The sequence below is a fragment of the Conger conger genome, chromosome 9, assembly GCF_963514075.1.
Source record: "Conger conger chromosome 9, fConCon1.1, whole genome shotgun sequence".
NCBI lineage: Eukaryota > Metazoa > Chordata > Actinopteri > Anguilliformes > Congridae > Conger > Conger conger.
The window spans coordinates 42332063-42353577 of NC_083768.1; the positions used below are offsets into that span (position 1 = coordinate 42332063).

General features: G+C 49.5%; 1 protein-coding gene across 1 annotated transcript in view; it reads right to left on the reverse strand.

The window, feature by feature from the left end:
* LOC133137669 (cingulin-like) overlaps positions 1–20750 on the reverse strand; it is a 31922-nt gene extending 11172 nt beyond the window's left edge. The window contains 11 exon segments of the mRNA XM_061256008.1: positions 436–630; positions 1009–1129; positions 2868–2974; positions 3789–4001; positions 5188–5320; positions 6286–6404; positions 9069–9138; positions 9500–9597; positions 9786–10452; positions 10537–10765; positions 20528–20750. Coding sequence (XP_061111992.1) covers positions 436–630; positions 1009–1129; positions 2868–2974; positions 3789–4001; positions 5188–5320; positions 6286–6404; positions 9069–9138; positions 9500–9597; positions 9786–10452; positions 10537–10763 — 1950 coding nt within the window. The 5' untranslated portion in view covers positions 10764–10765; positions 20528–20750.
* Positions 20751–21515: the final 765 nt, after the last annotated feature.

The window sequence follows — 21515 nt, forward strand, 5'->3', positions numbered from 1 at the left end:
CACAGGCAGCTCACAGGCGTCGCGGCAACTGACCACGGGCAGCGGACATCGCCGGTCACAGCAACACCTGGTTTATACTCCGGGTGACTTTATACAACCTGTCCACATTTTGGCCAAGCGACACTGGCCTTAAGAGTGACTGACAGAGAGGGTAGGACAGTGGTGTGCTGGTTTTTGTTTTGTTTTCACCTTAAAATAAGCAACCTATTCAGACCCAAGAAACCAGGTGAGGTGAGTTCATGGTGTAATTAACTACTTTAACTGGTCAATTAAGTGCTGAATGACAACGAAATACAGCACACCCTAAGGCTCTCCAGGACCAGGCGTGAGGACTGCTGGTATAGAGAGAAACACAGAGGGGACAGAGAGAGGCTCAGCTGCAGCACGGAAGTGCGTTCCCCACACTAACACCCCCCCAGACCACTCAGCCCGTACCTGCTTAGCCAGCTCCTCTTTATCCCTCTGCGATTGGAGCTTCAGCCTGTCAATCTCTCGGCTCTGCTCCGCCTCCCGTTCCTCATTGGCCTTCTTCAGGGCCTTGAGCTCCGCCCCCTTCTTGTCCAGCTGGGTTTTGAGGAGCTCCAGGTCGGAGCGGGCCTGTTTCAGACTGTCCTGACACTGGTGCAGGTCCTGCAGTCATACGTCAGGGTCACAAAGAGCACAGGACACGTTCGGGAGCTAACCTTTTTACAGCCAACTGTGCTACGGCGATAATCGTTAGGAACAAATCAACATTTGATGAAGTAAAATTTTTATACATTTATCTTAATTATTATATAACTATAGCAGTGTGCGTACATATACTTGTGTGTTGGTATACAGTGGTACCATTGTGTGGGCATGGGTTACACACAGTATCTGAGTGAGTGTACGTGGCTGGGATCAGGTATCTGCTGTGTGTGTGTGTGTGTGTGTTACCTGTGTGAGTGTGTGTGTGTGTGGCTGGGATCAGGTATCTGCTGTGAGTGTGTGTGTGTGAGTGTGTGTGTGAGTGAGTGTGTGTGTTACCTGTGTGAGTGTGTGTGTGTGGCTAGGATCTGGTATCTGCTCCTTCATGTCGTTCAGTCTTCCCTGCAGCTCCTTCAGCTCCTCCTCAAACTCCTCCTTCTCCAGACGGGCCTGCAGCAGCCTACACAAACACAACAACCGCTGAACAATCGCTACACGAACACAACAACCGCTGAACAACCGCTACACAAACACAACAACCGCTGAACAACCGCTACACAAAACACGACCACCGCTAAACAACTGCAACTCAACCTGCTACACAAACACACCAACCGCTAAACAACTGCTACACAAACAAAACAACCGCTAAACAAACACATCCGCTAAACATACTGATACACAAGCACAACTGCTACACACACAGCTACACAAAGACAACAACTGCTAAACACACTGCAACAAAAACACAACAACCGCTAAACAACTGGTACCCAAGCCGCTACACAAACACAACAACATCTGCTAAACAACTGCTACTCAAACTAATACACATACTGCTACATAAATACAACAACCACTACTCAAACTGCTACATAAACTCAGAAACCACTTCACACATTGCTACACAAACACAACAACTGCTACTGACACTGCCGCACAAAACACAACAACCACTAAACAACTGCTACTTAAACTGCCACACAAACACAACAACCGCTACGGACAATGCTTCACAAAACACAACCACTACTCACACTGCCACACAGAGACAGCTACTCACATGGCAACACACTCAACTATAGAAACAACTAGCACTCACACAGCCAACAGCTGATACAGCAAAATAACCATCACACAGCAGTCTACAGTTACACAAAACAACCACACCAGATACACAACTAAAGCCAGTCTCTCTCCCTCTCTCTCATACACACGCACACGCAGATGTCCTAGTTCACCACACAAGAGATTTGATCAGCCAGGTTTGGGGCGATTTCATTTGAACTGCTCAGTATTGGGTTACAAGCACTTTCTTTTCAGAAGCAGAGGGGGAATTCCACACACGTAGACAGCCTCATATCAGAAACAGCACACATACAAACACACAACACAATTTGCAGGGATTTAAAGTCTGTCAGGTGATCAAGTAGCACCGCAGGGGATCAACCAAAATAAATGATATAGCACTAAAGGATTATTTGGCATAATTGGTTTAGAAGGGTAAGGACACTGCTGATGGTGATCGCATTATTAATTAGTGCACAATTAATACACGTATACAAGCAATAATTAACCATGACTGGGGCTGTCACGGACTCTAGGAGCTAGTGCGGTCACAGACGGGGCTTTCTTACACTGGCTCTGTCCGGTACGACTGAGGCCTGAGCGAATGAAGAACCAGACACAAAAACAAAAGAAAACGGTGTGAAAACATACGGACACAACACACAGTTTACAGTGAGACAGACACCCGAGTCCTGTCATCCAGGAAGTCGGTGCCCACGTGTATTTTAACAGAACAAAACAAGAATGCGAAAATATAAAATGATTCTAGAAAGAGAAACCTTGTGCGCAAGGCATGGGGTCTAGGGTCAGGTTCAGCTTTCGGTTCATAACGGAGACTGTTCATTCTGGTTTATATGAATCCTGTTTAAGGAGGGTGTCACTCCTGTTTATATATGGACACGCTAAAAAGGGGATTTCACAAAACAGGCTTACGCAGCTAGCTGGATTACTGCATTAGCTGCATAACTGCAGAGTAAAAAAAACACAACGCAAATAGAGCAACTCATTCCGGTTTTTATCTGAACACAGTGTATGGAGGGGGACTCACTCCTGTTCATATGTAAACACACATTAGGGTGGAGAACTCACTCCCGTTCACATGCAAACACACTGTAAGCTGGAGGACTCACTCTTCTTTGGTGGTGCCCAGCTCCTCTCTGGAAGCATCCAGCAGCTGCTCCAGGGAGTTCATGGTGGCGTTCACCTTCAGACGCTCCGCCTCAATGCCCTGCTGGGACTGAGGGAGAGGGAGAGGGAGAGGGAAAGAAGGAGTGAGAGAGAAATGTATTTTTATTTTACATAGCAGACGACATGAGCAACAGTCAGTTTGTGGTTTGGTATAGTGTGTTGAATATGTACATACAGGACCGGTCTCACGTTACTTCTGAGACCTGTGCCATGCTGTGTGTATGTTTATGTATATTGGTGTGTGTGTGTGTGTGCATATGTATGTGTGAGTGTGTGTGTTTGTATGTATCGATGTATGTGTATTGCCATGTGGGTATGTGTGTATTGTGTGTGTGTGTGTGTGTGCACGTTACCTGAGACACCAGCTCCATGCTGTGTGTACGTGTCCATGTGTATGTGCATGTGTGTAAGTAGGTATATGTGTATGTATGAGTGTGTGTGTGTGTGTGCGTGTGTATGTGTATGAGTATGTGTGTGCGTGTATGAGTGTGTGTGTGTATGTGTGTATATAGGTATATGTATATTGTGTGTGAGTGTATGTAGGTATGTGTATATTGTGTGTGTGTGTGTGTAGGTATGTGTGTATTGTGTGTGTGTGTGTGTGTATGTGTGTATATAGGTATGTGTATATTGTGTGTGTGTGTATGTAGGTATGTGTATATTGTGTGTGTGTATGTGTGTATATAGGTATGTGTATATTGTGTGTGTGTGTGTATGTAGGTATGTGTATATTGTGTGTGTGTGTGTGTGTGTGTGTGTGTAGGTATGCGTGTATTGTGTGTGTGTGTGTGTGTGTGTGTAGGTATGTGTGTATTGTGTATTGTGTGTGTGTGTATGCGTGTGTGTGTGTGCGTGTACGTTACCTGGGACACCTGCTCCATGCTGCTCCTCAGTCTCCCCATGTCCTGGGCGTACTGCTCCCTCAGCTCCTCCATCTCCTGGTCGTGAGTGGCCACCTCGTCCTTCAGCGCCCCCTTCAGGGCGGTCAGCTCCCTCTCGCGCTGGCGCAGCGTCTCCTCCAGCCTCTGCTGCAGCAGGCCGGCGTCGGAGAGCTCAGCCTGGGCCGAGAGCAGGTCCTGCAGGGGGGGGACACGGCCGCGTGAGTGAGATACAGGGACACGGCGTCACTGAGGCGCAGCACCGCTCAGCTACCGGAGCAGGAACAGCACCACCTAGTGGAGAACATTCAGCCTGCTGCGTGTGAGTGAGTCAGAGCGAGCGAGTCAGAGTGACTAGACTGGAGTAATTGGTCCTACATTGTTGAGGTGGTAGTCATGCTACACTGTAAATAGTTTGTTTTACTGGTTATAGAAGAATGCAGAAATGCTGAGAGGAGGATAGTTAGCGAGATTTAATTAGTTTGTGTGTGAGAGAGTGATTGAATTAGTGTGTGTGTGTGTGTGTGTGTGTGTGTGTGTGTGTGTGTGAGAGAGAGAGAGATGGAGTTAGTGACTGACAGATAAAATGTGTGTGTGAGAGATGGAATGAGAGAAGGAATTTAAATAAAAGGAGAACTGAGTACATTCAGCAAGGGAAATTAAACTAGAGGAAGCAGGAAATGGAAGGACTGAAGAGAGAATGTGATGAGATGGGAACGAGGTAGAGAGATGGCCTGAAAGAAAGAGAGAGAGAAAGGGGGATGTAATGAGACAGAAGGGATAGAATGAGAGAGGGAGAGAGATGAGGGATGGAATGAGAGAGGGAGAGAGAAAGGGGGATGTAATGAGACAGAAGGGATGAAATGAGAGAGGGAGAGAGAAAGGGGGATGTAATGAGAGAGGGAGACCGAGAGAGAGATGGAGGGATGGAATGAGACAGAAAGGGGATGAATGAGAGAGGGAGAGAGACGGAGGGATGGAATGAGAGAGAGAGGGAGAGAGAGAGACAGAGAGAGGGAGAGAGAGATGAAGAGAGGGAGAGAGAGACGGATGGATGGAATGAGAGAGAGAGGGAGAGAGAGAGACAGAGAGAGGGAGAGAGAGAGACGGAGAGAGGGAGAGAGAGAGACGGAGAGAGGGAGAGAGAGACGGAGGGATGGAATGAGAGAGGGAGAGACGGAGGGATGGAATGAGAGAGAGACAGAGAGAGGGAGAGAGAGACGGAGAGAGGGAGAGAGAGACAGAGGGATGGAATGAGAGACGGAGGGATGGAATGAGAGAGAGAGGGAGGGATGGAATGAGAGAGAGAGAGACGGAGGGATGGAATGAGAGAGGGAGAGAGACGGAGGGATGGAATAAGAGAGAGGGACGGAGCGAGCCGCACCGTGTGCAGAGAGCCCGTTTGGGCCGAGTCCTCCGCCACACTCCTCAGGTCCTCCTGCTGCTGGGCCAGCTGGTCCTCCAGGACCCGCCCCCTCAGCTCGGCCGCCTCCCTCTCCATGCGGAGCTGTGTCAGGCTGGGGCGAGGGCGGCCATTTTACAGCACGTTACACTCAAACACACACTGCCATTTTACAGCACGTTACACTCTAAACACACACTGCCATTTTACAACACGTTACACTCTAAACACACACTGCCATTTTACAGCACGTTACACTCTAAACACACACTGCCATTTTACAACACGTTACACTCTAAACACACACTGCCATTTTACAGCACGTTACACTCTAAACACACACTGCCCTCCTCAGAGCCAGCAGGAAAAAGGCTGAAGTTTTACACTTAAGTCATGAAATTCAAGTGTCTTGGATGATGAAACACGCAGTGATACTATTTCTTATTTTATTGTGATTGAATGCCCAGCATAGTGGAACGGTTCTGGAGACCAGACCTGGGTCAAATACAAAATCGTTTTATACTTTTCTGAGCTCGATTGATCTTGGCTGGCGCAACTGAGCCAAACAAGAGGACCAGAAGGCGGGGCTTGCACTATCTGAGAGTATGTCACCAGGCAAGCTCAGTAAAGCGTAGAAAAGTAGGAAAGTAATCCAAAACGATGACGGATTTGACCCAGGTCTGCTTGAGACTCTGTGTGAGGCGGACACACGCACCACTCTGCGTGACCGATTTAACGCCATTCCGTCTCCCACACGTGGGTTCCCTCACATTTAATCTTGTGTTTAATAAGGAACGCAGAGATATTTCACATTATTCCCTGCCCTGCACTGTCGGTTTTACTGCACATCACCCTGAACGCGGGCGGATGAATAATTAACGAGGGCGTTTTGACGACAGCGCATATTCGGCGCACTCGACAAATTTCAAAATGTGCTGAATTTACATTTTATTTAGCAAGAAATAACACGGCAGATACAGAACCGAGTCTTGTGAACTACTTCCCTATACGAATGAATAAATGAATAGAGAGATAAATAAAGCGGATTTAACCCCTCCCTGCCCACGCTCGGGATCTTACTCTGTGTGGCTCTGGTGCAGTTCGGCCGTCTTGCGGTCCAGATGCTCCTGAAGCCTGAGGTTCTCCTCCAGACACTCCTCCAACTCCGCCTTCATGGTGGAGTCACCGCTCTGCGACACCTGGGCGGGGGCACACGGGTCACCTGACTGCCGAGGTCGGCAAGGGCATTGGTCAAACCCCGCCTCGCTATGGAAACAACTCAGCCAATCGTGAGTGAGCTAAACACCCAGGTGACCAGAGGTTCTCATCAAACAAGTTTTCTGGAGTTACTGGATGTGATTGGTCACAAAGTAGGGTCACCGAGTTAGCTGGATAACAGCATTGTGTAAAACCCGGAGCAGCTCCTTTTAGTTCAGTCCATGTTCCAGATTTGGGAGGGTTTTGGGTTTTGCTCTGCACAGTTATCCAGCTAACTCTGTTACCCTGCTTCATGAAACATGGCCCAGCTCGTGGGGATCATATCAAGTCTAGAGGGGCCATGACACCATCTAGACCAGGGGTGCACAACCAGGGCTGATCTGTTTCAGGATTTTGTGCTTTTTTATTATTAGGATTTAATTGACTCAATCATATCTTATCTGACATGTGTATGAGTGCCGGCTACAGCTGCAGACTGCAAATGTATCCTAAAGATTTTACTGTGCTCAAGTACAGGCTTGAACCAGGGTTATTTATAGAGCTGTGCACCCCTGATCTGGAGACAGCTTACTGCGTGTGCTTTTTCTCTAAACATTTTCTCTGCGCAATCTGAACTGACCAAGTGGTACAAAGCTGGTGTGTGTGTGGGTGTGGGTGTGTGCGTGTGTGAAGGCCTTCTCTGGAATGGACTTGCTCACCTGCGTGAGGCGATCACGACAATAGCAGTGTAGCCACAAACATGAAAGAATCAGAACCCCGACTTCCTGGATCTTCTCAAAAACATGCGATCGGATGACTGAGCAGGGTCACCCGAAACCAGTCACCTTAGGTCATGTGACCGTCGCCATGGCACCTCACCTGACACGTGAAGACCATGGCGAGTCTTCACCGTGTTACAGCACATTCCCACCAACCAGTGGAACAGCGCTGTCTAGGTCTCCAAGGGCAACCCCGGAGCAACAGAGTTTGCAACTCCACCCTCTATTAACCCTTTGAAGAGTAGGCTCTTTGGAATGTCTTCTTTCCCCCAAATTCTATGTCAGTGTTCTAGAACTCCACTGCTTTAAATTTTCAGTAGTGATTGTGACATCAGGATTAGAATGTTCAGAACATTCGAACATTGTAATCACATATTTGTGACCTCACACCATAAACAGTTAACTGAAAGGGTTAATAACCACACCTGCAACCTCTCGGGTCTACACAACATGATAAAAATCAGCTCTTAAAATGTATGAGACTCGTGCCCGTGGCTCCAGGTGTTTCAGTGCAGTGCATTTCGGAATGCAGGCACAGTTCATTCAGGGCTGAGTACATCGCGGGGAACGGGGGCAGGAAACCGGAATCACGCACATCCCGCCCGACGGCCCTCCGGGAACAGAATGTCTCACGCAGCCTCCCCCCCCAGGAGGCCTGTCACCCAGGTGCGACGGCATCAGCCCGAAGCGCTGTCAGACACAGCTGCACATGCGACGCCCTGAAAGCACCCTCCCAGGGGGGCACAAGCAGGACCGACACCTCGTCTCCGTGGCGACAAGCCGATTCGGGCAGGTTGCTGGAACGGCTCCCGTGTCCCGACGCCTCCAGCGAGGGAAATGGCAGCGTCCCAAGCCGGCGGGAGCGGGACTTAATTAACTTTGAGAGGACCACCGGGAAGCCTGGCGCGTGGAAGCAGAGCGGGGTCACAGGGGACCCCTGGAGAACGGGCACAGGTTTCTCACACTCTGAAAACCCAGGGCACGGGAGGGCAGCATCGATTCACACTCAGGGCATTTAACCCTCTGTAGGGAAGGTTTTTTTTTTTTTGGAATGTGTTCAGTGTTCTAGAACTACATTGCTCAGTCACCAGCAGTGATTGTTACATCACCATTAGAATGTTCAGCTAAGAGAATTCTAATCACATATTCGGTAATGATTGTTTTTAGATTTGCAGTTTTCATATGCACTAGTATTTTTGTACTCCTAATATCGCTTTGTCATTTTACTGTTTCTTTGTTCAGCCCCTTGTGCTCGTTGCTAGAAAAGGTGCTCTGTAAGTAAATATATTATCATAATTAAAGGGTTAATTCACTTCGACAGCAGCACACAAATGAAAAAAATGATTGTGGAATAAGATGAATAGATAGATTCCGCAGGCATGAAAACTCCACAAGAGTGTCAGTCACCCCAGGACTGTGCGCAGGGTATTCATACTCCTCCCACAGTACGGCGGTCCTGCGGGGAGCGTGGGCGGCCATGTTGGGTGTGCGTGCCGTAGACAGCGCAGCGGAGTAAACAGGAGCACAGAGAGACGGAGCTCTGTCGCGCGCCGAGAGAAGTGGGACACGCCACGCCTGCCCACGCAGACTCTTAAGTAGCCGTGGACCGTTTCCGGTCAGCTTGGAACAACACGAAGACAACCGTTTGTGCGTTTCCCGTGCGTTCGGAGCGTGGCGGAGACAGAGCGCGAGTCGAATGACAGGCAGACAGATGGTGTCCTCGTTTCACCACAAACAGAAGCCGGCCGGGCCGTCCGCGTCTCTGTTACTGCAGCAGCCCGCCCCGCTCCTGAACCGGCTAATCATCTGTTGTGTAAACAATCACAACGCTTAGAACCCGATCGGGAGGATAGCGGTGCTAAGTCACGGACGCGAAACAGGCCTTACCCCGAGGTCCTGGAGCTTCTCAAAGACCAGGTCCACCTTGCGCTTGGTGGCGACCATGTTCTCGTTGGACCTGGATGGGGGGGGGGGGGGGGGGGGGGGGGGGGGGGGGGGGGGGGGCGGGAAGAGACAAAATAAATCACTGTTTTCTGACTGGTATGTGATACATATAGCATTTCTCCATGGTCAAAATGGTTTCATAACTCATTTTGTTCTGGCCAAAACTAAGCCAAAGGGTTTTACTGCAACTCTTCCCTGTCACTTGATAGGGACTGAGCGTCTGAATTAGAGCCAAAATGGAGGGAAGTTCAGGGACTGACCATCTGAATTAGAGCCAAAATGGAGGGAAGTTCTGGTCATACCTGCAGTTCTACCCTGAACGGTGGAAACTGGCACAGGCTAGAGGACTGATTCTGGGCAGCAGCTGAACTCACCCCTCCTTCAGGATGTTGTAGACCGCTTGTTTGGCCCTCTCCTCCTTGCTGGTGACCTCTGCACTTTGACCCTGGTCTCTCAGCAGGTCAGGAGTAACCTTCAATTAAGATGGGTCAAAGGTTTCAGAACACATACCCATTTCCAAGTGTTCTGTGAGGCCTGTCTAAATAGCTATAATTAAATGAAAAAAAATATGACTACCATAAATATTGCTATTATTTCAAATCAACTCATGCAGAGGGAAATGGTGACATCACAAAAACACCCTCTTCCCCAGATGCTCACCTGCTTCTCTGCCTGGGTGATTGGCGGCGTCTCCTTGGCAGCCACCCTCCCCAACGACCAACCGGAGGCGGGCGTGGAGGCCGGGGGGCGGGCCATGGGTCTGCCGGGGCGGTAGCTCCGCCCCAGGCTGCTGCAGGAGGAGGTGGAGGAGGGGGTGGGGGAGGCGCAGTAGGAGTTGGGGACGGGGGAGGGGGCGGGGGAAGGGAGCGGGGTGCGACCCGATCCGTCCTGGACGTCGAGGCTCCCCGACCGCAGATGGTCGCCCGGTTTCGGCCGGGTCGGGGGTTTGGCCCGACCCCTCGGAGGGACCCCCGAACCGTCGCCCCCGCCGAACCTGCTGATGAGCCGGGTGATGGGCGCCAGGGAGTCGGTGTCCACGGCCGGGGCGGGGTCGCGGTGGTCGTCCGGGGCGGTGACCGGAGGGGGCGGGTCCGGGAAGGTTTCGGCGGCGGAGCCCCGCCCGTCCCGCGCCGCCGCGTCCCCGTTAACGGCCGGCCTCTCGCCCCCGTTCAGCGCCGCGTAGCTCCCCGAGCGCCCGTCCCCCGGCGGCCTCGCCACCAGGCCGCGGAAGTCCGCCATGGCCTTCCTCTCCAGCAGGGAGTCCTGCGATTGGGCACGGCCCAGGGGCTGGGCGGGGTCGGCGCCGCCCCCCACCCGGCGGGGCAGGCTGTGGGAGCTCGGGGCCGGGGCCGGGGCCGGGGCCGGGGCCGGGGCCGGGGCCGGGGCCTCGCTCTTCAGCTGCACCCCGTACGAGTCGCCCTTCTCCCCCTCCTTCAGCACCACGTAGGGCTGCCCCGCGATGCCCTGCACCCGCACCGCCACGCCGTACTTGGAGCCGGGCGAGGAGACGGGGGCCCCCGCGCTGCCCCGCCGCGCGCCCAGAGGGTACCCCCCGCCCGTGTCCGCCAGGTCCTTGATGAAGCGGATCTGGACGCCGTAGTCCAGGGGAGGCTTCCTCTCCGCCGAGAGAGCGCTCATCGCTGAGACAGGGAGGGAGAGGGAGAGAGAGAGCACGAGAGAGAGAATGAGGGGGGGGGAGAGAAATAGAGAGAGAGAAAGAGAGTGTGGGAGAGAAAGAAACAGAGCAACGGAGACAGAGGGAGAAAGACAAAAACAAAGAAAGGGGGAAATAGAGGAATGAGTCACGATGTTACTATTACTGGAAGCTGCTGAAAAACCCTCACACACGCACACAATAAAAATAATGATTTCATTAATGAAATGTGTGTGACTATGAGGAGAGGCTCAGCCAATAATTAAACCCAGATACGAAGACAGCAGTGACAATGGCATTCCACTCTGGTATGAGCTGGCCCAGATTCCCCAAAATAGTGCCTGTCGGTGAATTAACCAATTTTAAGGTCTGGAATCTTAATAGAATCTATGGCAGTATGAGATTTGCTTGGCTAGCCCATTGAGACACATACACACACACACCCACACACACCCACACACACAAACCCAGGTAGAAATGATTTGTTTTGGAATGTTGCTGTAAACCTGAGCAATGTGTATGGAATGTGTCATAAAAATGTTCTGTGAAGACAGACTGCACAAACAGGATGTCCTTGCGAAGTATCAGAACCTGAAATTTAAACACAAAAACACAACGCGAGGTACCATTCACGGACACAGAGGAGGGAGCCAAGGAGGAGCCCACACAGACTAGACACAAAGCTCATTCCAATCGCTTAGCCCAAAGACATGCAGGTTAGGGTAATTGAAGAGTCTAAATTACCCCTTGGTGTACTCCTTCCATTGCCCTTGACCAAGGCACTCACCAGTCTCTGCACTATGGCTGCCCACTGTTCCTAAGTAACGAGGATGGGTCAAATGCAGAGGATGCATTTCATTGCCTTCGAAGGCAACGACAATACGCTGAATCTAATCTAATTTTCTCCTCTTTTTCCTTCTTCTTGCTCCGGACCCAGAAATCAATCGAGGCCCGGCCACCGAAAGGACGTTCCAACCCATTAAGCGTTGGGCTCATTCCAATCGTGTATTCCTCTCCTCTCTTTTTCCTTTCCCCTGCTCCTGGCTCGGTAATCGATCGAGGTCCGGCAGGAGCAAAATAAAAGGACAAAAATAAGCACTTGGAATGAGCCCCACTGTTGCCATTTCACCTCAGGCATTTAGGTGGCTATGGTTCTCTGTGAACTTTGACCTGTATGAGTCACCAACCTCGGCTCCACTCTCCTACCCTTCCCCGGTGCTTTCCTGCACTCATTCGCTGGCTCTCCCCCCCGTTACTTCGACCACCGTCGCCAGCAGCACGGAAATGGGCACGCCTTTCATTTTGTTCGCCTCTTCCTTCTTCCCTCTCCATCTCTCAAGTCTCGCTCCTTACTGGGTTTCCATTCTCTCCAACCGTCCTCCTCACCACAGCAACACGACCCACAACTGCCTTCACAATCATTTCAGAAATGCTAACACAACATTTTTCAAAGCAAAACTGCTGGTGTGGAGAAGGGATGTTTTTGCATTCAGGTTCACGTCTCGATCGGGTATTGCGTGCCTCATCCTTTGTGAGCACCGAGGTGTTTGGCCCTGTGGGCGTCTGAGGGTTTGAACAGTATGCAGACTCCTCTTCCACAGACTCTAACAAGGCCATCGCGGTCAGAAGACAGAAGGGTCAAAACAAAACAAACCTGTCTCCATATTTCAGTACCAGTGAAAGTGCTGCCTTGAGTTCACCTCAACTTGCTGAAAGACTCCGTATGAATAACTCAACATTCCTCTCCATCTCAGACTGAAGAATTCATACATTCTGCCACCATCCCGCAGTTCTGTCAGGGCGTATTAACAGACCAGACAAAACTTACACAACACTTTCAGGCACTGTGACAATACAATCTTTTTAAAAGTGTAAGATTATTAACGCTTTACTTCAAACTGTCGCCTGAAATTCCTTCATCAATCGCTGAACTTGAACAGGATTAAAGATGCGATCTGAGAAGGTCGTACAGTTTCATCGTGTCCTGAAGAAGCAGCTTCTACACACCTCCTTCGTTGATACCAGAGCGTCAGCTTTTGGAGCAATGCACCAACCACCGTCTGCTACACCCTCGGGTTCAAGTTCGGTTCCAAAACGGCTCATCTTACATCAGTACGGCGGAAACATTTTTTGACCACGTTCCACCCGGCAGGGTGACTAAGGCCTCGGAGGCCTTGAATCTGGAGAGAACTGATGTTTCTCTGCAAACCGGCAGCTCCAGCTCCTGACATTTTCAGACTTTAACGAGAGCACTGAACTGGAGCCCAATACGTCTTACCAGACAATGGAAAAAATCAATGGATTAGCCAAGACTTACAGTTACTGCTCACGTTCAGGCAATTATCCTGGGTAATTAACGAGCTTGAACAAATCTGTTATTTTCTGAACACGCGCCATTATTTGTAAACGGGGAGCTGCTTTGGGACGGCTCACTTGCGCTGGCTAACGATGCACACACTTATCAACAGCTTATTATAAAATCATCCTTTTGTCACAGTTTATGAAGAGTGCGCGTACACATCTAGAGGAGACCGTTAACAAAGACCTCCTTCTGTCTCGCGGTGTTCTGGATTTCTGGAACTAATCCAACTCTGACTCGCTGAATTTACAGATTTAACGGATTTTCCCTCCAAAATACTGCTGTAGTTAGGCCACAGTCTCAGAACAGAAAGTGCACTTTTTGGGCAGCTTTTAAAAAAAACTCAAAGGCCAGAGGAAGCCTCAATATTAAACATTTGACCACACGGGTTGTGTACGTTGGCTGCTTTATGCAAAGCCGAGACACAGTGCGATGCAAATCGGGAATGACATTAAGCACACTTCCGCCTCACCCTGGAAAACTCCCATCCTGCTTCTGTGTAGTCGGGGGCAACAGCGATCCCGGCCAGTAGCATCGTGGAAATTCCATATGCTTTTTATCAGTCTGGTATAGAGCAGGTAGTGTTGTCGGAAACTATCGGACCAAGGAAAGACTTCCTGCTGGTGGCATAGACTATGATGGCATAGACTATGGTTGAAAGGTGCATAATGAACCAAACATTATTATTATTATTATTATTATGAGAATTATAGAGCACCAGCTAAGCCCTGGTTAGATGATTAGGTGGTTGAAGTCTTTCATTACCATTCAGAAGTGGAGAATCTCACGGCTAATCTCAGGAGTGCTAAAGTGCTACACCGCCCAGGCACGGAACAATGCGTGTGAAGTTTACCAAACAAACCGGCAATTAACCTTGCAAACACAAGTAATTGCCAGAAAAGATAGCCTATCGTCACACTGTTATACCAATAACGTTATCCCAAAAAACGAAATGCAGATAGCCTAACGTCACACCGCTGCGCCTACAAATTTATCCCAGAAGGAAATACAGAGAGCCTATGGTTACACTGCGAACGATAAGGTCATCCCATAAGGAAATACAGATAATATTATTGGTACAGGAGTGTAATGATAAACTATCCCATACAGAACTGCAGAAAGAGGTGAGGTAATGTGTGTGTTTTCACATGACACTGTATAGCAGGGCCGATGGGTTCCACCTCTTGGGTGTGCGTGTGAGAGTGTGCGTGTACGTGCATCTGTGCTAGTGTATGCATTTGCATACGTGTGCCTCTGTCGCTTTGAGTGTGTGCACATACATGCGTTTTAACAGGACATTGCTCAGCAGGGCTAACTGGTTCCCTCATTTCAGGAGTGTGTGTGTGTGTGTGTTTTATCAGGACATTGGGTAGCAGGGTCTACTGGTTCCCTCACTGAGTCAGTGTCTCGGGCAGAGTTGCTGCGCAGCTGATCTGAGATCAGTGCGGGCAGCAGCTGTGCCTCAGGCAGCACAGCCATGCAGCTGATCTGAGATCAGTGTGGGCAGAGGGGGGCGGGGCTGCATTCCCCAGCCTATTAACCACATGACGCGGAGAAGAAAGCAGCCGAACGGAGGAATGCTGGGAATGCGCCCTCTCTTTCACTCGCTCACTCGCTTTCTCTCCCTCTTTTATCCTGCTCCCTCCTTCCACAGTCCCTCTCTGAGTCCCTCTGCTCATTTTCACGGTCCTGTCCCCCCTGCCCGCTCCTCTCCGCGGGGGCAGGAACGCGCCGCACGCATCCTTTCCGCTAATCCCCGTTCGCCCTCGCCTCGTTTGCCCACCGCACGTTCAAAACGCTCCGGTGCCAAAGCACGTATTAACAAACGGAACATTTACTCTCATTCTGGAGTGAAAAACAACGAGACAAGGCCAAAACGATTATGAGAAAACTTGTGTTTGCATAGCTAGAGACTGTATACACTGCTGGGACAGATTAGATCAGGTTAGATTAGACTCCATTTGATTAGATCACAGGGAAAAAAAAAAAAAGACAAAGGGACCCAGCCCTGGAGGTTCAGGATCAAGGTCAGGCTCAACCAGTGTGTTTGTCCCCCCAGGGGCCCACAGGTGAGAGAGTACTTGGTCCCTAGGGGCCCCGGAATTGAGCTACTGTACACACCAGCGGTCCCCGCCTCGGGTGTCGGCAGCAGTTAGAGGAAAAACCGGAAGGTCCTACAGAAAGAGAGACAAACTTGACAAACCGGAAAAACTCCCACTTCCACCGCCAGAACGGGAGGATCGGAAGAGGGAAAGAGAGGAATGTGATAAGGGCTGGAATGCAGCGGCTGCTCCAGATTCAGGCAGAGATCCCTGGTCGTCCATGGGGTCCGCCAATTACCCCCAGCTAATTAACTGCAGCAACTAAGGCTGCTTCTCACGGTGGTTAGGCCGCATTAAAACGTTAATATTCTCCCAAGACCTGTAAATCCATCACTGTCCTCTGTAGAGGACCTCAGTATTCGGTTTTAGGCTCAAAAACCATATATTCAACCATGCTGAAACCGACACTCCAAGGGCCCTTCCATACCAGTAAAATAAACTAATATTTCTGAAAATACTTTGACGGCAACATTTTTGTCCTCTGCTATAAAAAAAGATTCTACTTTTTAGCAGGACTCAGGAGGACACAGAACTGAAGAAAACAATGTATTCAGCGGTCAAGAAATCACCAACATGATTTGGGATGATGAAATTATGAAGCAGCCAAGGTGGCACGACATCTAGATAAGGACCCGGCGGCTATTTTCCACCTCTAATCTCATTTATTGGATATAAGCAGAATTATTTCGAGCCGTCAGCCTGTCAATTAAAGTCCCGTAACTAGGTCACGGTTAGTCTCCCTGACAGTGAGCAGAGATGGGAGGAGCCAACACAGACACACACCGACGGCGGACCAATCGCTTTTTAAGAAGTCGTCGTCTGCTTCGAACAATAGAGTGACGGACAGCTCGTTCTAGCTGCAGCTCCGTGACCTCATTCTGCTGAGTCACACTTTAACCCAACGGGTCACCCGCCACGCCCAACCACCCAACCCGCTGCACCTGCCAACTTCCTGCCGGGATGTCCTCGGCCCCGTGTGTCGGGCGAGAGCGGCGACATTCCCTGTGTTTGACTAAGGGCTTACGGTGCCGGCGTTCCGGCGTTCCGGCGTTCCGAGTCTTGCGGGGCTTCGCTGCAGAGCGGCATTCCATTGATGTCTGCTCGGGCGAACGGGCTCTCTAAACGGTCTGCCAGACTTCTGCTCTCATGAGGTCAAACGGCGGGGAGGAAGAGAGGAAAATATATCAAGACCAGACCGTGCTCAAAACTATAACCATCGTCTATATCAGGGACGGGCAACTCCAGTCCTGGAGGGCCGGTGTGTATGCAGGTTTAACTCCAGTCCTGGAGGGCCGGTGTGTATGCAGGATTAACTCCAGTCCTGGAGGGCCGGTGTGTATGCAGGTTTAACTCCAGTCCTGGAGGGCCGGTGTGTATGCAGGATTAACTCCAGTCCTGGAGGGCCGGTGTGTGTGCAGGTTTAACTCCAGTCCTGGAGGGCCGGTGTGTATGCAGGATTAACTCCAGTCCTGGAGGGCCGGTGTGTGTGCAGGTTTAACTCCAGTCCTGGAGGGCCGGTGTGTGTGCAGGTTTAACTCCAGTCCTGGAGGGCCGGTGTGTATGCAGGTTTAACTCCAGTCCTGGAGGGCCGGTGTGTGTGCAGGTTTAACTCCAGTCCTGGAGGGCCGGTGTGTGTGCAGGTTTAACTCCAGTCCTGGAGGGCCGGTGTGTATGCAGGTTTAACTCCAGTCCTGGAGGGCCGGTGTGTATGCAGGTTTAACTCCAGTCCTGGAGGGCCGGTGTGTATGCAGGTTTAACTCCAGTCCTGGAGGGCCGGTGTGTATGCAGGTTTAACTCCAGTCCTGGAGGGCCGGTGTGTATGCAGGTTTAACTCCAGTCCTGGAGGGCCGGTGTGTATGCAGGTTTAACTCCAGTCCTGGAGGGCCGGTGTGTATGCAGGTTTAGCTCCAGTCCTGGAGGGCCGGTGTGTATGCAGGTTTAACTCCAGTCCTGGAGGGCCGGTGTGTATGCAGGTTTAACTCCAGTCCTGGAGGGCCGGTGTGTATGCAGGTTTAACTCCAGTCCTGGAGGGCCGGTGTGTGATGATGGCAGGATTTTGCTGCCACCAGTTACCCTGGCTCAATCAGCTAATTCACCACACGCACCATGACCGATTCACCCGTGAATTAGACCACAATAAAACGCTACCCGACAAGAACATTTATCAGGCTGCGGTTTATATCACGGAATGCGGCTAGAAATGGCAGACGATCGTGCAAACGATGAGGCCCAATTAAACAATTAAGAGCAGAAGTTGGTCAGAAACACGGAAGCCGATACGGCCAGCCTGGCCCATCCCTCTTCTGCACAGCCGGCCTCCGTTTCACCCCCGCCGCGTGGCCTTCTCCGCAGCCGTAGCCTCGGGCTGTGCGGTTTGGCCTATATTTGCCGTTCGGCGATGTGGAAAAGCCTTCACCCGCCCCGGCCCACCTCCCAGGTTAACGCCTGGCAGCGGGCTCAAACTCAAACTGCCGTGGAGGACCGTGCGTGCTCAGGTTTTCAATCCAGCCAATTAATGCCGCCTTAATTGATTCCAATTGCTCATTCACTCATTTAGCTGCATTAAAGCACAGGATACAAGCAACAGTTGTCATTTAGACAACACAGGTAATGCAGTTCTCTGGATACACACACACACACACACACACACACACAAAACAAGTGCAAACCTACAGTCCACATTCAGCAAATTGAACAAATGATAGAATGAAGATCTGAGGCTGGAATAAAAACCAGCATACACACGGCTCTCCATGGCGGATTGAGACCAGGGATGTATGGTGTATCAGGCACATAGTCATTAAGACAGCATTGGCACAGCATGTCTAAAATGAATAGGTTATTATTTATCTGATAATTTTATCCAAAGTAACTAACAGTTGATTAAACTAAGCACAGGAGAATGCCCCTGGAGCAATGCAGAGTTAAGGGCCTCGCTCAAGGGCTCAACAGCTGTGCGCATCTTATCGTGGCTACTCCAGGGCTTGAACCACCGACCTTTCGGGTCCCGGTCATGTACTTTAGCCAGTAGGCTACTGGTTACCCAGTCTTGCAGAGCCTTTACAGGGCTGCAAATTAGGACCTGAAGCACTGTGTCCTTTCAGGGCTAGCAGCCTGATTTACCCCTTCAGAGAGTAGGCTAGGTATTTTTGGAATGCAGAAAGTTTTGGTAAGAAAAGCACTATATGCAAGCTATGAATTATTTTCCTTATTATTATTATTATTATTAGAACTCCATTGCTGTCAGTTACCAGTAGTAGTAGTAAACATTGGAATGTTCAGTTGAGAACATTCTAATCACGTGTTTGTGACCTCACACCTTAGCGGGATAACAGGGCTGCATGGCTCTCCAGTGTGCATGCCGGGAAAGGGTACTTTAATTGGTGAGCGCACAGTAGCAATTACCTGAATCAAGCAGTTAGGCGCTCCAGTGGCATGAAACCTTGGAGCAAGGTCAAAACCCCCACCCCACCCATCCCTGTTCAATCCGCAACAGCCCCCTATGCCCCAACTAAACTGACAAGACGACATCTACAACAATCCATGAACAGACTTGCTGCAAGCATATCCACTGCGGTTTAAACCACAAAACCAAACCACACCGCCGCACTTGTCTCCAAGTAATACACATACAGCAAAACACATGAAGGATTAAACATCTCCCACAAACACAAAGTACTATACTTCTGGGGACTAAATTTCTCACACACATGTACACACACACACAGAGACACACACACAGACTTCCATCACAGCCTCCCGTTAGTCCGTCCAGTGAGGAATGCCATCGGACAGGACCAGTTCAAAACCCACCCCCTCCCCCCAGTCCCCCTCCCTCTCAGTTTCTGGGTCACAACACCTCCCTCCAGCTTAAACTGATTTTTTTTTTAAAACCCTAACAATTTAACCATTTAACCAAACAGGGATTTGGATGAAGCAACCCCTTAGCTGCAGCCAGATCCTTGCAGTCCCCACCCCCAACAAACTGCACTGCTACAGACGACAAGGCACAAAGCCATATGGGATGCTACAAGCCAGTTCGCCCATCTGCTGCGATCCATCTTTGCATAAGAGACGAGTGGAACGTATCCAAGTGGCAACAATTTACAGCAGAAGTAATAAAAATGATCATTTAGCAGATTGTGGAATAAGCAAGCGCTCCATAAGCCATTCAACTTTTTTGTATAGTTTAATACATTGTTGATCCCCCCCTTTTCGATTTTCATAGAACATATGCTCTTCCACATCCTTATTGTGGTCTCAAGATCAGAGAGTACACTCGCAGCACATCCTATGTGGCATTGATTGCAATTCAGAAGCTCCTTGAGTTTTGCTCACATACATTGGGTGCAGTGAATAAATGTTACCTAGATCTGCCTGTGCCTATAGATGTACTTGGACATACAGGCAGTTTTATTTGTTGAAACGTGCGTGGTCCCACTGCAAAACAAATGACACAGTCCCAATTTAGAGCTCGGTTTGCAGGCAGCGTGCGTAAATTTCACTCGTTCAAACCAAGGACCCCAGCAAATAAATATGTAGCCCGTGTGGCATTCCTGAAGCGTGCGTGGCCGCGAAGGGCCACCTCGAGGTAATTGCCATTCTCTCGAAATTGCGTCACCCGCAATTCAGTATCGGTTCAAGCGAAACTTTGTACACGCACATACATACACACACCGCAAGCTTATGCGTTTTGAAGTCCGTTGAACAGTCGGTCAATTGTTCTGCTCTCAACAGGCGGCCCGGGAGGTCATAAATAATTAGCAAGCTATAGCGTTTGAGCATCAAATTAGAGACCGATGTTTTCAGGCAATTTCGTTACTATAGGATCACACTATCGTCCCAAGAAATATAAATTAAAACTAGATGGAGTAGCCTAGTCTACGAACACGATGGAACGATAACGAGACTTTAAAACGTCATTACATGTGTGTCTCAGCAAGAGAGACTTAGTGGAAATGTATTGCAACAAATTTCGCAAATGATAATTAGATCCAATAGCCTTGTGTGTTCGCAGAATGACCTAGGTACCGACAGCCGCGACAACAGATTCGGACCAAGTAGGTCTCAAGAGCCACAGGTGTTGCACCTGCTCCGATGAAATACAGAATATTTAAGTTAACTGTCGCTCGCAGCGCAAATGCCCCTCGGAGAAGCACAGACAAGATTTGTCAATTTATTATCATATCGGCACAGACACAAACCAGCATCCCCGAACGATCTGTCAGCGAATATAAACATGTACCAGCTTCTTCGCTATGTAAACATCGTAGGCGTGTTAGCGTACCTGTGACAAATGTCGATTCTCAAACGCGTATTGTGCAGTGCCTCTCGTCCCCGTCGTTTTGGTCTTGATCGATAAAATGAAGGTCTTTTTTAAGTATGTCCAGACGTTATAACGGAAAGGGAAAAAATATAAAATGATACTGCTTCGGATATAGGCTAATTCCACTTCCAGCAGAAACGCAAATTATTCTCCTCGCAACCTGTTACCTTTTAGACAAATAGCCTGTATCCCGCCCACGGGGTGATCCCATTGGCTGACATAAAATGTATAGGTGGTACCTGAGCGCGCAATCTTCTTCGCGGATTGGTGGTGTTCATATGCCAATCTCGGTTTTTTTCAAAGCTGGTATCCAGGTCCCCAATTGGTTTACTTACCTGCCATTCAACCCACCGCCCCCCTCATTATTTAACATCACCGATCTTTCTTATTTTTTAAAGATGACTCATTCTTTGGTGAGTAAATTAATAAAACTAAAAAGGACCGCCACAATGAATGTTACTTCTCCCAAATTAGCCATGTATTGTATTATTTGCGATCTATTTATGGCTACAGAGATCCAATTAGTAGGACAGAAAAGGAAAAGTTGTTTTCTTATCTTCAGAGCCGAAACGCAACCGTACTTAGGGAGGCCGGCGGGGCAGGGGGTGCCGAGTTGATATGTACAAAAATACATTTATTTGTTCAGAAGCCTTTTCATTCTTTGACCCAAAACGCTATTAGTAAAATATCAGGATATATTTAAGCTAGGGGTTTGTTAGGCAGATTATATTGAAGTATACTTTTCCGGACACAGATCAGATCAGATTTATATTTAGCTTCCGAGAGCATGTGTTTTTATCTGGAAAGGAATAGTATTGTAAACCTGTAGAAGGCATTGAAAATGGCATTTGCGGTCAGACAAAGATGCATGGGAACTGCGATATAGTGTCTTGGTTTCGTGTGTGATCCGACTCTAATTTTAATCAAATCAAGATATACAAAATAATAA